General features: G+C 42.6%; 1 protein-coding gene across 1 annotated transcript in view; it reads left to right on the forward strand.

Annotated features, from left to right (window-relative positions):
• Positions 1-16,913, forward strand: part of ppp2r5b (protein phosphatase 2, regulatory subunit B', beta) — a 28,250-nt gene extending 11,337 nt beyond the window's left edge. The window contains exons 2-13 of the mRNA XM_058625460.1: positions 3,924-4,120; positions 5,267-5,368; positions 6,286-6,378; positions 7,095-7,225; positions 7,867-7,926; positions 9,876-9,984; positions 12,311-12,364; positions 13,417-13,467; positions 13,571-13,690; positions 14,070-14,197; positions 15,190-15,291; positions 15,736-16,913. Of these exons, the coding sequence (XP_058481443.1) occupies positions 3,924-4,120; positions 5,267-5,368; positions 6,286-6,378; positions 7,095-7,225; positions 7,867-7,926; positions 9,876-9,984; positions 12,311-12,364; positions 13,417-13,467; positions 13,571-13,690; positions 14,070-14,197; positions 15,190-15,291; positions 15,736-15,967 (1,379 nt within the window). The 3' untranslated portion in view covers positions 15,968-16,913. The remainder of the gene's footprint in view (positions 1-3,923; positions 4,121-5,266; positions 5,369-6,285; positions 6,379-7,094; positions 7,226-7,866; positions 7,927-9,875; positions 9,985-12,310; positions 12,365-13,416; positions 13,468-13,570; positions 13,691-14,069; positions 14,198-15,189; positions 15,292-15,735) is intronic.

Raw genomic sequence — 16,913 nt, forward strand, 5'->3', positions numbered from 1 at the left:
TTATTTAGAGATGGACTCAGGGCTTGTCACTTAAACCCCTTAAGGTGGTATTTATATTTCCCTGGCTGTTACACTGCATGGTGCCGCACTCCTGACAGGTGCTGTAGCTCCATCTACTATTAATAACTGTGTTTCTTTTTGTGTGTTTTTTTTTTTGTATCTGCCTCCATCCCTTTCTGAGTCTTTCTCCCCTTTTCCCTCCCTCCCTCCCTCCCCACCTTCCTCTCTGCGTCACTGTATCTGTGCATTGAGCATCAGCGCGTGCTTAATGACAGCGGTGCAGAGGCGGCTTTGGATGGTAGCTAAAACAGAGGCTGTCCTCCTCTCTGACTCTCTCTCTCTCTCTCTCTCTCTCTCTGTCAAACACTCAGCCCCGAAAGAATAACTGTAATTTAAGGACTAGAGCTGCGCTTGCTCGTTAAAAAGAAGCCATGGGAGAGATGGATGGGTAGAGGAGAGGAGAGGAAGGGAGCAAAAGAAGGGAGGTTCCTAGTGATGGAACGATGTGAGGGAAGCAGGAGGAGGAAGGGCATGATGTCATCTTTTAACCCTATACTGCTCCCCTCTCTTCCCTCCCGTTTCCTCCCCAGATTCTTCCTCCTCTCCTCTCCTCTCCTCTCCTCTCCTCTCCTCTCCTCTCCTCTCCTCTCCTCTCCTCTCCTCTCCTCTCCTCTCTGTCTCTGTCCAGCAGGACTATATTTAGAGATGTGCAGCTGTGGATGTGTGCGGTCGTGTTTTGATGCAGGATGCTCGGCATTGCTCAGTTGAATGTTTCTGCTGCTTGTACGGAATTCATCCTCTCCTCTCCTCTCCTCCTCCCCTCCTCCCCTCCTCTCCTCCTCTCCTCTCCTCCGCCCATTGTTGTTAAATTCATGTCCTCTCATTAGTCAGAACATGGCCATAAATACACACCGTACCAACCACTGCTGTAAATACTCACTCGAGCACCAACAGGGCATTCATTTGCAGCTGAAAATAGACTCTTAGACTAACACACAATCTACACATGTCAGAGTAATGTTGCGACACATTTTTAAAAGTTTGCATCATGTGGCAGAACGGCATATATTAGTATAAGTGCAATATTGTGCCGTTTCAAACTTCTAGTCTGATACAGTTCTTTCGGCCAATTAAACATTTATTAGCAAATGACGTCAAACGGCCGCGTACACAAGGAACTGTTTTCAGTCTTGCCACTTGAGGGCAGCAGTTTTAGATGTAAACATTGAACGGCTGTGGCAGAGCTCCCCTGGTGGCCTTAAGGGAGAAATTAAGTTTTAAAATTCTAGTCTTGTCATTTTTCTATACATTAAAAATGAAGTTAGTTCATAAGTATTGTAATAAAACAATACGGGTTAGAACTAGATCTAATCTCATGTGGTCATAAAAGACGCACCCAGGCTACATTTGTATACCAGGTGTGAACACTTGCACTTAGTCTGCTTTACTATTTTATCACTGACGATGGAAGTTACAGTAATACCAGGCCTGGCTTGACTTGAGTTGAGATCAGATTATAATCTAATAAAAAATATGGAACACAAAAAACTGATTTATGCATCTGTAGGGACGCACAAGATAAATGTGTGCTGGCGTTCCGGTGGAAAAGGGGAAGTGTGTGTTTGTTAGTGTTGTAAGAAAAAGGATATTTGTGAGGAGCAGAGGATTTTCTGACGGTAGATATACAGTATCTAGTTTTTACCTCTTTACTGAGATGAAATAAAACACGCTACACAAAAGCTAACCTGTGCTTAAAAAGAGATGAAGTAATTTTTCACAGAATGACTAAAAGGCCACAAAAGACGGCGGTGATTATTCTTTTTCTTGTATGCATTTGCACTTTAAGTTGAAGAGAATATCCAGAGTAATGCAAAGCTTCTGCTGCTTTATATTAGCACTGATGGATTATGATTTAGAATACATTAAATGAAAGGTGTAATTGCTTTTCTTACGAGCTGCATCATCAACACGCTGTACCTCGGTGTTTGCACCTTTCTAAATGATTAAAGGTGAACGATCTAGTGAAATCAAGTTTACCGTGTGCATTTAACGTTGCATTTAAAGTGATATAGTCACAGCTTGTGTCGGCAGGTGTTTTAAATACCACTGTGCAGAAGCTGTTATTAATGACTCACTTGTTTGGCTAATATTCTAATCACTGCGCTGACATGATATTAACGAGACTGGACGCTGAAGCTGAAATTCACGTCACTGCACTTTGCTGTATCACGCACACACACCGAGTGGATGTGTCTTTCATTTCTTTTATTTCTCCCACACTTGCTCTCACATGACCCACGGAGTCTTTCATTCCCTTCATCGTCTGTCCCTCTTTTCTCACCTCCTCTCTCTCGCTCTGTTCCCCCCTTTTCTTTCTCAGTCCCAGCACGGCACATCTTCATACAATTACACTGCATTAAAAATGGATTAGACTTCACCTCCACAGGCCGCCTTCAGAGGGAGAACTGGTGTAAGGGATGGAGGGGGCGCAAGGGGAAAAGAAGGAGCGTGAGGAAACAAAAAAGGAAAACAGAGTGGAGAAGGACTGTAAAAAATGTATGGAAAGAGGTAGAGGAGTGATGAAGACGTTAAAGCGGCAGATATCTCTACCAGCCAGAACAATCTTTTCACACTTGTTTTTCAGAGTCAGAAAACAGTGTGAGCTCTTCCACCACACACTTGTCCACTCACTGAGAAATGTTAAAGAAGAGCCACAGAGGGACAACTTATGCAAAGGACAGTATTTGTCGTTTGTTGTTCTTTTCTGTGCCAAAGGCAGCAGATGGCCCCCGGTGTGTTCACAACAGGTGAAGGGCTCTGGGGCTGGAAGAGCTCCAGTCAGGCCCTCTGACCCCCCCCTCCTGTGATTCCAACCTGAGGTTAAGAAGGGTCAAAATTGAATCTGTATCCTGCTTTGTCTGTGTGTGTGTGTGTGTGTGTGTGTGCTGAAGAGCTTGGATCATGCTCCTCTCACCTGCACACTGAGTCTAGACTGTTTCCCAGCCATTGTTTCCTCTTTTCTTCTTTTCCTCTGCATTGTCTTGCTCTGTCAGAGACCGATTATTTGTACAAGACAAGTTTAGTGCACACTGTGTTGCACGTTACACCCACACAGGCTACACGTGTACACAAACACAAGTCCAACTTTACTCATTTGTGAAGAAATACAGGTATTAGATCAAGCTTTTGGACCTTTGGAAGGCGGAATAGTGGCTAGCACTGTTGCCTCACAGCAAGATGGTTTTCTTTTGCTACTCCCACAGTCCAAAAATATGGTTATATACAGTATAAGTCATCAGTTCTTTCTTCTGCATTTTTGTATCATTTATCTAAATAAAGATGTACGCGTTGCCAGCCTCACGTAAAGACTCTAGATATCTGCCTGCTTCGTGAATCATCTATCATCTTGTTTCCCAGAAAAAGAACCAAGCATTCCCATCACGCTGCTGTCTGAGCCTGTAAATGTCTATTATGGTATTTCAACTTTTATTTCAGCACATGCACAGTTTTAGTAAACCCCGGTCATCGGCCGCTGTATCTCTACATCTGTGAAAAGTACGAGTTTTTAGAGGTACAGGGTTTGAATCCGATGGCCGGCAGCAGAGTGTTTTATTGTGACGAACAGGTTGGGAGAGCGAATGTGACAGGTAATAGGACTGAGATACAACACAGCCCTCAGCAGGGAGGTGTGTGTGTGTATAAATGCTTCTGTATATGTGCAGGTGTGTACAAATGTGGCTATAGAGTAATAGTCTTCATAGTCTTGTTTAAATTGACTAAAATGTTGTGTTTTTTGTACCATTCAAATTATAACAAAACTCTGCTGTATCGATATCTCCAGCCCCAACCTCTACAGTTCACTACTAAACACGGATTCCACCTTCTTGTCTAACTCTCTCTCTCTCTCTGTGTCTTTCATGCAGACGCCCCGGTGGCAGAGTTACACGACCTGTTCTGTAAGAAGCTGCAGCAGTGCTGCGTGCTCTTTGATTTCCTGGACTGTGTGGCCGACCTGAAGGGGAAGGAGATTAAACGTGCGGCGCTCAACGAGCTGGTGGAGAGTGTGGCCACAAGCAGAGGAGTCCTCATAGAGCCTCTCTACCCAGAGGCTATAAAGATGGTAGGAGGGGAGGAGAGGGGAGGGGAGGGGAGGGGAGGAGAGGGGAGCTATGGATGAAAGAGAAATAAATAAATACCAGGTATAAAAAAAAACAAAAAACCCTGACCATCCGAGCACAGACAGTGACAAACAGTGGTCAAGGTAGATGAGCAAACAGATCGATAGCTAGATGGAGGGAGGGAGAAGAAACCTCGAAATGGGTTTCCACAGATGAATCATTCCCCATCATCATCATCATCATCGACATCAGAAATCCGTATTTGAGTTTTATTTTCGCCTCAGGTGACGACATCAGAGGCCACGAACCAACGGCAGTGGTGCTTGGGTGTGTAGGAAGGAAAGGAGAGAAAGGGTGCTAAGATACAAAAGCTGCACAGATGATGAGAGGGAGAAGGGCGGACAGGAAGGATAGAGAGAAGGGAGTGGTGGAGAGTGTGGCAGCAAAGATCCCTCAGGATTTAAAGAGAAAAGAAATGGAGACGAAAGCAGAGAGAGAGAGAGAGAGGAGCTTATGTGAGGGAGTGACGACACTCAGAGGCGGTGAGAGGGTGGATCAGTGGATGGAGAGTGGCTAAGAGGTTCAATGTTCCCAAAACGTCAATTAGGTAATAATTGTACCTTAGATATGTGTGATTACGTAACAATAATGCTAATTTTGTGTTGACGAGTGCACTGCTGTGGACAGTTTCATTTGTATCCGCTTTTTAGTGACGTCGCCCTGCGAGTAGCAAACCTACGGGGAGACCACACGAGACGACATGACAACAATTCCCATGACCTCACGCTGCGATGTCAACAAACTAGTGTTCTGTTATTGTTTTGGTTGAGGGCCCCCTTAGTGGCAGAAGTTACGTTCAGTGTCTGGTGAAGGTTTGCATCACTAAGCTGTGGACACCTGGATTTGCTTACTGAAGTTAGGTTTGAATATGTTTTACTTGTCTACGAACCTGGATAAAAGCAGACGTTCACAGACGGGCTCATGGTTAAAGTTGCAGCCACTGTCACCTGCTCTAAGATACTGTTTCAGCTGATAGATGAGACTCCATAGTAAAAATAAGCAGGATTTACAAATCCCTGTCTTACCTCCACCTTCCTCACTACCTCCCCTCTTCTTGGTTGTGTTTCTCCCCCCCTCCCCTCCCTCAGATCTCTGTAAATATCTTCAGGACTCTCCCACCCAGCGAGAATCCAGAGTTCGACCCAGAGGAAGATGAGCCAACACTGGAGGCTTCTTGGCCGCATCTGCAGGTACATCATGCACAAATCATGTTGTGATAAAACCTTCTGATGATATCTATTACCCCTGTTTCATCGCACCACAGTTGGTCTTGGAACAGAGACAAACGCTGTTGACTTTGGCTTTTCTTCTCCAAAACAAAAAATGGAAAACGTTGAGTTTGTTTTTAAGAGAGAATGTGGCATTAAAATGTGGCTCCACTATGTTTCAGGTACTGTATAAGTGCCATTATGCATTGAAGCCTGACTGTTTTATCAGACTCATCACTGAAGAACACTTAAACGGACCTGTGATGGGTCTTGTGTGACGTTTGGGTGCAGTGTTCAGTCACCGCTGCACCTTTAGTACAATATGAGTCAAAGCATGAGCGTGAAATCTGCGACACGAGCGTCACATCGTAACATTTCTGGGTTCTGAAGCTTAGATGTTCTTTTTCCTGGGACGTTGCCGCCTCCCCCCCCCGCTGCTGTCGCAGTCGTCGTGAATGATTCATGCCGCGAGGAAAAATTTTAGACCAAAACACACGTTAGATTTCTCTGTTAAATGAAAATATAGGATATGGAGTCAGTTAAAGTAGGAGTCATTTTAACACCAGATTAGATTAGGACCAGCTCCATTATCGATTTAACTCTTTTAATATTCATATAACACTAAAAGTGTTAAATACACTCTGAATTATGATTGTAATGAGCAGTTTTATATTGAATTAACACCAAAAGAGTTAAATATAACTCTCTTCCGGAGTGTATTTGGTCCTTACTGGCACTGAATTTGATATGTAACAAATACCGTAGCAAAAAAAATGCAATTAAAAGGAACTATGTGCCAGAAGCATATCATAGATATTTATTGTATATTCCAATAGCTATTAAAGACAAACTCAGACACTAAATGACATCCACACTTTTGCCGTTTCTCCGCCTACCAGCTGGTATACGAGTTCTTTCTGCGTTTCCTGGAGAGCCCGGACTTCCAGCCCTCCATGGCCAAGCGCTATGTTGACCAGAAGTTTGTCCTGCAGGTAATACTGTCTCCTTTTCTCTTTTAAAAAACGTGTTTTTACTCCTGATGAAAGGAAGGGAAAACATAAATAAATTTAGTTATTTATCTAAATGTGGGTGCTTGCTTGAAGAAATTACATCCAAGATGCCATAATGCAATTTTTATCTTTAATATTCTTTTAGAAAACAGAAAACTCACTCCTAAAATAACAGCTCAGCAAACACACATGCAGAGACAGGGCCTTTTTTGTGTTGGAAGCAATGTGGAACATCTACGGCTAATCATTTCCAAGATATATATAGGGTCATGGGAGTGTATATAGACGACTCATTTATTACACTATACCAGGGAACTGAAACAGTTCTAATCAGAGATAAATACTTATTAAAGATACTTTTAGACAAGTAGCAGGAACGCTATCACGCGAAGATGGTGGCACGTTCATACTCCAACACTGGACCCATGTGTGGTGTGGAATTGTGAAAACACCCATGACAACTTCATGTTCTAAAATTTAAAAAGATAAATAAAAATAGAACACAGAGGAATTAATGTTGCTGTTTGCTGTGATTATGAAATGCAAGTTCTTACAAGTAGGGCAAGGAAAGACTATTTGATTAGATTAATGTGGGGTTTGGAGCCTAGTGGTGTCGACAGAGAATAAAATGCAGTCTCATGTGCACACATACTGTAATTATCTAATCTCTGTCTGTGTGTGTGTGTGTGTGTGTGTAGCTCCTGGAGCTGTTTGACAGCGAGGACCCCAGGGAGCGGGAGTACCTAAAGACCATCCTGCACCGCGTCTATGGAAAACTACTGGGTCTCCGAGCTTACATCCGCAAACAGATCAACAACATCTTCCTCAGGTACGCGCTGCAATCAGTACAGGACTGATACTGGAGGTGCTGCATATAATCTCGTCACGTCAGTTTTCAAATCAAACATTATTGGCAAACAAAAAAAGCGTTAGTTCAAAGAGAAGCTGCCTCTGTGACCTCTGTGCAATGTCAAATCCACAGCTTTAAACCCGTGGTTATAGAAGGTTATGGTTGAGCGGCTCTGTAAAGCATAAGAATTAATGATAACTGCGTTTGACAAATGTAATTCTGCCTAAGTGAAGGTAGTGTTCTGCACCGTGTCATCATCCTGCTCTTATGCAGAGAGCGGCATCATTATGTCATCAGATTATTTACAACAATGAACAAAGAAAATGCTGTGTAGTACAAGTTGGTTTTTTTTTTATATTTCAATTTAGTGGTTTTGGGATTATTGTTCACGTCTTGTTCCAGCTGCAGGGAATTCTGTTTTTCAATTCTCTTGTAAAAGCTGAAGTATCAGGACATTATTGAACATGGAGATAACAGACGGTGTTTAAGCGTGGCCAGGCTTTTTATTAAGTAGCTTTTAACTAACTGCTGCTTCAGAATGTACACTGCTTTCAATTAATGTTAATTAATGGGAATGAATTCAATTACTGATCAATCTTTGCACGTTTGTGCCATTTCAGGTTCATATATGAAACTGAGCACTTCAATGGAGTCGCAGAGCTGCTGGAAATCCTCGGCAGGTTTGTGTTCCCGCACACACACACACACACACACACACACACACACACGTGTTATGGTCTGGTGAATGCCTTAAACGACAGATACAGTGGCTCGTGTTCATGACACAGCCAGTGAGCCCAGTGAAGAGAACAACAAACACCATCAAACAGCACAAAAACGGCGACAAAGCATAAACACGGTGTATTATTTGAATTCATCACCTAAGTGAGAACTGCAGGATGAGCTTGTGAGGGACACAAGTGAAGGTGGAGAAGCTTCTGTGAGGAAGGAGAGACAGAAACAAGGTTAAAGATTTTCACAAGCAACAGAAATAGCCTGTGATCACATGCCAGCTCTGTAGGCGTTCAAAACGTAGGATTATTTACTGTGTTTGTGTATTTTCTTTGTTTGTATGTATGTATTATAGTTGATGAATGGTCACTTTACAAACATGTTTTATGGAGCCGTGAGTTAAGCCGACGGTTGACACGGTGAGGGTTCACAGCAAAAGGAAAGACGTGAGTTTATTCATATCGCAGCTCTGATTAGATAATTACTAACTTCCCTAAACACTTGGCAACACATTATGCAGTACTGAGGGTGGTTCACCAACACAAATGGAATAATACTACCCCTAAGTGTGTTTGTACAAGTGTATAATCACTTTTAACTTCTTACGCTCCTTTCGCCGTACAATTAGCATTTTATATGTACTTGATTACAGTAGTTATACATGCAGTAAAACATGTAGGTGCGTGTCTATATGTTTACTCATGATGCTAATGCCATTGTTGTCGACAAAGGGGGCAACAAACCTCGTCTGGGAGCTCAGTTTGGGTCGTGTAGTGTTTGAGCTCGACGTTAAGTAGTTCCCGCCTTTGTTGGGATATTTGCATAATGTGATTTAATTGGCCGAGGTTTTGGAACGCTGAACATTGCTCAGCTGACCCACAATGCAGTTCAACGCTGAGTGAATGACAAGCGTAGAGGAGGAAGTTCTTTATTATCAGATGCTCCTGTAATCTTTTCCTAGCACGGACGTCTGCAAAGCAACAATACTACAGTACACCACGACAAAGCAAATTAGACTCTAATAATAATAATAACAATAATAATAATAATAATAACAACAGCCTTAAATCAGCTACTGTGGTTAAACATGCGAAATAATATGTCTGGAAAACCGGAGATCAAAAAGTGCACGACGACATTAGACAATTACAGGTTAATGGAGACAATGGGGAGAGGGAGGAGGATGAGCAAGTGAACATTCAATGAGTCAGAAGAGGAGAGAGAGAGGTTTGTATTCATGTTGGTGGTAACAGAGGTATTTATAGCTCCTCCCACACGTGTAGAGCGAGAGAGAGATGGGCGAGGGGGGGGATGCATAACACAGGAAGAGGATATTTATCTGAAACATTTTTATGTAGACCGACAGACAGTTTTTAAAGGTGACAGACAAATATAAACCTGGCTCTTTATCTTTGTTCTTTTATATAGTATATTATTGGAAACATTTTTATGTGTCCACTTGTGTACATACATTTATCAGCTTCAACGTTAAAGTATTTATACAGAAGGATGACGACGATGATCCTTGTCATAAACGGATTGAATGGTCCCCGTGTTATCTCGAAGTTCACATATGGCACTGCTTTAACTACTCTTTTAGTGTGTAAGAGACACATACTGTATGAAAATAATTACACTTCATTAAAAGTTTTTCATTACATTTAATAATAAATATTGAAATCAAGTTGACACATTGTACCTTTAAGTGAAGAAACATTCATTCTCTGTTTTGTATTTTCTTCATTAAATATGTGTTTTTTTTTTAGGGGGGTTGATATTTGAAATGTGATGAGCATTTATTTTCTTTCTCTTTTGGACACATTTTAACACAACGATGTCCCCCACTATCCCCCACTATCCCCCACTGTCCCCCACTGTCCTCTTGTCTCTTCTGCAGCATCATAAATGGCTTCGCTCTGCCTCTCAAGGCCGAACATAAGCAGTTCCTGGTTCGGGTTCTCATCCCGCTACACACAGCAAAGTCCCTTTCCATCTTCCATGCACAGGTCAGTGACTCGTCTTAATTAAAACTAAAAAACGCAGACTGTGTAAATCCTTGAAGGCTACTGTGTAATTCTCCTGATAGAAACACACATTGCTATTCTAGATTCCAGTCCTCCACCTCTCATAGTATGTTTGTTAGCAGTCATTTAATCATCATCATCATCATCATCATCTCCTGTCCAACATGTGACATGTTGTTGGAAAATAACTGGGAGCATACAATACGAAAGAAGTGGTAGTTTCATGTTTCTGCGGTGCACCACATATACCACTAGGAGGCAGAGTTGAGTCAAATATGACTCCGTAGAAAGAGGCACATCAGTGTTTGAGTTTGTGTGTTTGATGTGTGTGTGAACTTGTATTTGTTACCTTCTCAGGACACTTTGTGACTCATAGACTGAACTTGTCAGGACCAAAATCCTGGTCCTAATGAGGCAGAACCTCATTTCTGAGGAGCTGGTGAAGTTTACGGTCAAGATTTGAACTGTGGTTAGGTTAAGATTAGGGCTAGCACTTTGTCTAGGCTGTCTAAATGAAGGGAGAACAATGCAGTGTGTGTGTGTGTGTGTGTGTGTGTCACACATTCACATTATTTGGTTATGCAGGTTTGTTCTCTAACCTTCATAAACTGGTGTGTGTGTGTGGGGGGGGGGGGGCAGTGTGAGCATTCTGGGTCTGAGCATCACTGTGCCCTACATTTCTCCTCCACATCTCTCTCCCTGTGGTTCACACACATACATTATTCATACACACACACACACACACACACACGCTCGCTCAGTGTGACAGGGTCATGGTGGACAGCAGTGTCGTTCTCCGTACACACGGCTGTGCAGCAGTGACCCACTTCTACACCTAAATATCAACTACCGTATCACACGCTCACCTTTTATCACAACCTCGGAGGTTTTGCTGTATAACAAATGTAAATGTAGCCTGTGAAAAGTTTTACTGTTTCCATCCGAATGTGGTAAAAGCTTTGCAGCTACGACATTCAGGGAGCATTAAAAACTACGATTGCTATGCTCAAACAGTGCGGTTTTGAAATAGAGCAAACTAAAACGATGTCACTTTATGTATTTATCTTAGAAGATAAGCTCAGCAGCTTTCTTGTTAGAATCCACTAATTCATTGCATACACACAGATATGACATATTTAAATTCCAGTTCAAATAAATAATGAACATCCACGTTTGCTCTGTACTTGACCACGTAATAGCGACTTCTTTAAGGTGCAGATCAGAGGCAAATGTTAAAACTCTCTTGAATGACTTTATCCCTAAATATAGAACCTAATCCGATGTGTCACCGGGATAAATCAATATTAGTTTAAATCTTAGCAGGGGGAAAAAAAAGACACAATCCATAATCCTAAACCTAACGACGACCCTGTGCAGCCACAAAGCTCCTCCTGACAAGTGGATCTAACGGCGTATTTGCCCTGAGCAATCTCTCTAATGCCTCATGAAGGCTTTAAATAGTTTGAGTACCTTTATTTTAATCCTCATCTTTTTCCTGTATTACTTTTTATTCAAGTTTGACATCCCTGCTGTCAGCGGCGCCTTCTCACAGCCCCCGCTGTGGTGTTGTAGTGTTGTGGTGAGAACAAAGGACAGGAAAGTTGGGGCTGGAGTCAGAAGAACAGATTAAACAGATTAAAAGGATCAAGAATGATTAAAAAGAGGAAACAACTGCAAAAACTGAAACTAAAATCTGCAAACACTCAGTGTCTGTACCTGCAAAACTCAACAATCTAGTGCTCTAGTGTCTAAAAACCTTTCTCTGTGTTTAAGTACTGAAATGAACCAGCATGAAAAAAAAAAAAAAGCACAGAGGAGAAAAGACAGAGGCAGAGACAAAAGGTCTAAACTCTATCTCACATTGCCCTTAAGGGACTTTGTGTGTGTGTGTGTGACATCACTTCTTCCGTAAACACACGCACACACAGTCTCCGTCGCCACGGTGCCCTCTCGCCACGGCAACGGGCCGTGACTGAAGGGGGGCAACCGCAAAACACACACGCACACTCACGAGCGCACGCGGCACACGACATTCACAGAATAATGGGATATGATTGCAGATCATATAAAAGAAAAAAGCTCATGTAGAATGACACACACACACACACACACACACACACACACACTCTCTCTCTCTCTTCCTCTCTCCCATCGGAAAACTTGTCTTTCCAATCTCTAGCAGTGTTTAATCCCAGGTGGATAACTGCTAAGATCCTCTTGTCATCTTGACAGCTGTGTGTGTGTGTGTGTGTGTGTGTGTGTGTGCGTGTGTGTGCGTACACTAACCTCATCCTCTCTGTTCTTACAGCTGGCCTACTGTGTGGTGCAGTTTATGGAGAAAGATGCAACAGTCACTGAATATGTAAGGATACGTTCACGTCGCGTTGTCAAGACCACGCACTTACGACACAATCACATTAACCTCAGAGATCCAGCTAAAGTGTCGCTGCTTATTTTTAATATCGCTTTTGGCCAAAATCGTTCAGATGATGTCATCTTTTCCATAAAAGTTTTTTAAAGCGGCACTGAGGAATATTTCATAGGAACACCGGGTCAAATTATCATGATGTCGAAATATGATGGAACTTCCTCAGCTCTTTGAGGAGCTGCACACTGTGGAGCGTTTAACAGTCCGACAGAATGGTGGTGGAGACCAAAGCAGAGGATAAAGCGGAGTAAAGACACACTTTTTGTGTCCGATACTGATATTAATCAGTCATTTTAAAGCTTTTATGAACTACGAAGCTCATTTGAGTCATTTCAAACACTGTGTAACAAATGTTGTTCTCCCAAAAAGACCAAATAAACAGCCCAAACATGACTCAGCACGCGATATATTTTAAATTTCTGTCTGTCCGATATCCCGTCCTGTAATTTTGACCAGCGTCAGACCGATTTAATTGCATTTAACCTTTATTTAACCAGATAAAAGACCCGTTGAGATCAATTCCTCCTTCACGAGGCCTATACTGACTGATACTGATCCATCCCTACTAAATAAGTCCTGGATTTATGCTCATTAGACAAAAACATGTCTCCAAATGAGTCAGAAAAATAATCTAATAATCAGTTCCTTCTACAAAGCCTCAGGTTACATGAAAGAAATGAATTTGTAAAATAGACTTAAACAGTAAAAGGAAGCGAAAGGTTAAACTGTGTTGTCTAGACTTAAGATACACAGTATTTATAATAAGCTGTTACATGTTTTAAGTCATAGAAATGATGGACAAACTCCATGTTCACAAACTTATACCGTAAGAACAAATTCACTAATATAAGTATAGAACGAAAGTTAACAACACGTCTGAATACACTACGAGTTAATGGAGATGGTAGAAATGGACGTTTGCCAGTTTCCCCCGCTGAGCTAATGCTGCAGCATTTATACTCGTGTTTCATGGTTTTTGTCTGTAGATCATCAGAGGGCTGCTCAAGTACTGGCCAAAAACCTGCACACAGAAAGAGGTGAGACAGATGATGACATTAAATCATCTTAATGACCCTTTTTTCTTGTATTTATGTATAAAGCATGTGTGTTGTTGTGGTGTGTGTGTGTGTTTTGTTTAAGGTGATGTTCCTGGGGGAGATTGAGGAGATCCTGGATGTCATTGAGCCGTCACAGTTCATCAGGATCCAGGAGCCGCTCTTCAAACAAATCGCAGCCTGCATCTCCAGCCCTCACTTCCAGGTCAACACAGTTCTATACTCCCGTCGTCTGCATTCACAGCAATACTGGAAAATGATCACTAAAAGCTACAGTATTTCCAGAAGTAAAAAAAACAATACAGTGACCTAATTCCCACCGGATTTGTCACTATAGAAAAGCTACGTTCAACACATAGACTTTATGTTCTCTATCTTGTGCATAGATAGAGAAATTGTGCACAGACAGATACCGTGATGTGTCGCTGTGCGATTGTCTTGCAGTATATCGATTATCACAGAATGGCTTTTTTATCGAGGGAATCATTGGTATCGTGGACCATGTATCGTATCGTGAGGTACCCAGTGATTCACCAACATTTCCAGGACTTAACGGTGTGTGTGTGTGTGTGTGGTTGTTTCAGGTAGCGGAGCGGGCTCTTTACTTCTGGAACAACGAGTACATCCTCAGTCTGATAGAGGAGAACTGTCAAGTCATCCTGCCGCTGGTCTTCGCCACGCTCTACAGAGTCTCTAAGGAGCACTGGAACCAGTCAGTGGCACAGAAACAACACAAATGCACAACACACAACTCATAACTCCAAGGCGTAGCTTTTAGTTTTTAAGCTTTCCGGTCAGTTCGGGCGCAGCCTCCCGCTCTATCGCCACGGCGATGGAAAGCTAAGTGAGAAGTGTTTGTTTGACGGGGAGCTTCAGTCAGGATAAAAGCAGCAGCACCGTCCCTTATCTCACTCAGCAGCTGCGCTGAAACGCCTCCGATCACTGGAGCCGGTGAGGACGTTTCAAAGAATGCCAAGTTTTTTTTGTTTTTTTTTGATTGACCTGTTAAAGCGAGGGGGGAAAAAAGATCGCAGTCATCCTCAGTCGTTAGCTTTGAAGACGGTTCATCTCTCATCTAAGAGGCTTCCTCAGTTCTGTGCTGTGTGTACGAGTTTAGGAAATCAGCAACACACATTTCACACACGTTGCCTTTTGCACTTCAATTCATTCCTGCTGCTCATTTGAATGAAAGAAGAAACTGTAAATAGAAGCAGCTCTCAGTATAGCTATGTTAGGGTTAGTGTCTTAGTACACAAGGGACAACTGCAAACAGGTCAGAGTTTGACTGAAAACACAAAGAGATTAATTCTGCCGCTCAAAAAAACCCCCTAAACATTCAGTAGTTGCTGCTGTATACGCACAAACGCTCCCTCAGTCATGTCTGATATGTTTTATCTGATGCTATTTTGCAGTTTCAGTCAATCTTGTATGAAGAGATCATATTAACTCGAGCCAGAATACTTTATTTCCTTTAAATATTCAACTTTAAAGCCTATTTTAAATAATTAAACCAAGTCATTAGCGTTTGTTTCATGGTTCCATGCACGTGCATGTACCAGAAGCTGAAGATAACAAATGATCACTATTATATTCACATCACTTGCTAATACTCTTCCTCTACCTGCTCACTCTGACCCTCGACCCACAATCCCGTGGGACAGACGATGAACCCGATTAATTCCCTATTTATGTCCGCCCCTGCAGGACCATCGTGTCTCTGATCTACAACGTGCTGAAGACCTTCATGGAGATGAACAGCAAGCTGTTTGATGACCTCACTGCCTCCTACAAAGTGGAGAAACAGAAGTGAGTGTGACTCGCGCTCCTTGTGTCCGTGTGACCGCGACACGAGGCTCTGAAGTCATGTTTTCAACCCTATTTGTTCCATTCAACATCGCAAGCATGCGTCACTTAGGTCATCTCTTCAGCAAGGACGTGATCGTGACGTTAGCTCCTTAAACTCAGATAGGAGATCATTGTTAAGGAATAGTTCTGTTTTTGAGGGAAATTGCTCGTCCTTTCTAAAAACTGAGATATTATTAACATAAAGACTGAAGAAAGAGCAAACCTCTGGTGGGGTTTATTCAGCATGAATCCACCTGGAGGGATTTACCCACTTACAGCAACAATGTAAGGTTTCCTCCAAAACTTCAAACTTCAAATAATTGTCACCAGTAAGAGAGATCAGTGAAAGGGAGAGAAATACAAATGTGTTGGATGCACTATAAGTCTCTCCTCTTCCTTCTCCAGGGAGATGAAGCGAGACAGGGAGCGCACGGAGCTGTGGCGAGGCCTGGAGGAGTACCAGGAGCGCCGGATGCAGATGCTCACCGAGGCCGCCAGGAACCAACGCAACCTCCAGGAGCGAGGAGGAGAGAGAGGGGACCCGCCGTCACCTTCGTCCCCACAGACGGCTCACTCCGACCTGCCCGAGCCCAAACACAGCGGGGCCTCCTCTGCAGCTGGGGAGAGCGCCACCTAGGTGCTACTCTTTAACATTCGGTTAACACAGGGGTTTAGGGGACAGGGAGAAGACATGACATTGATGGTGTAAGTGTTGGGAGAAAGAGAAAGGTACAAAACACATCCTCCGTTGTTGTGTTGTGTTGTCGTTTTTTTTTTTTTTTTTTTTGCCTTGCGTCATCGGGAACGTAGCTTTTTACGCTTTTTTGATCCAAGGTAAAAAACAAAAAAAAAAAACAAACACACAAATGTACCTTTTTCCTGAGTTGTGTGAAACTGGTTCACTTTGAGCTGTACACACATTATTATGTGTCAGATCAGAAGATGAATACGGTCCACTAGTGCAGACTATCGTTTTAAGTAACAGCTGGTTTATTAAACTGCAGGTCAGTACCTAAAAAACCGGGAGCTGGCCTGTCCTCAAACCCGCCTTTCAACGACACTGTCGACGTTTTCCAACGCGTGTCCAGATCTGTTGTCACTCAACATTTAACCAACCCCAGTCTGTGCTGTGGCTCTGTATTTACCTTTTGGTCACAGGTGCTTATTTCATGCGTGGATAGCACAACACATAAATAAACAAAAGAAGCAATTTCACACAAGAGGTCCCAAAACTATCGCTGCACAGACCAGACACACACACACACACACACACACACACACACACACACACTAATGCACGTATTTGCTGTAAATATGAGAAGATGGAGCTACAGAAAGTTTATCCAGGTTAAACTCTTCTCACACAACATTAACTGATGACCAGGTATTTCATACACACACACACACACACGCACACACAGTACATATAGTGACTCACACGACACAGCTGGTTCTGGCACTATCTCCGCTCCCATTCTGTCAGGTTCCACAGAAGAACGAGTCTAAAGTCCCTCAAGGTTAAATAACCACAGATGAAGATGATGATGATGATGATGAAAATGATATAAAGTACAATAATGTTC

The sequence above is a fragment of the Solea solea genome, chromosome 3 (genome assembly GCF_958295425.1).
Source record: "Solea solea chromosome 3, fSolSol10.1, whole genome shotgun sequence".
Lineage (NCBI taxonomy): Eukaryota > Metazoa > Chordata > Actinopteri > Pleuronectiformes > Soleidae > Solea > Solea solea.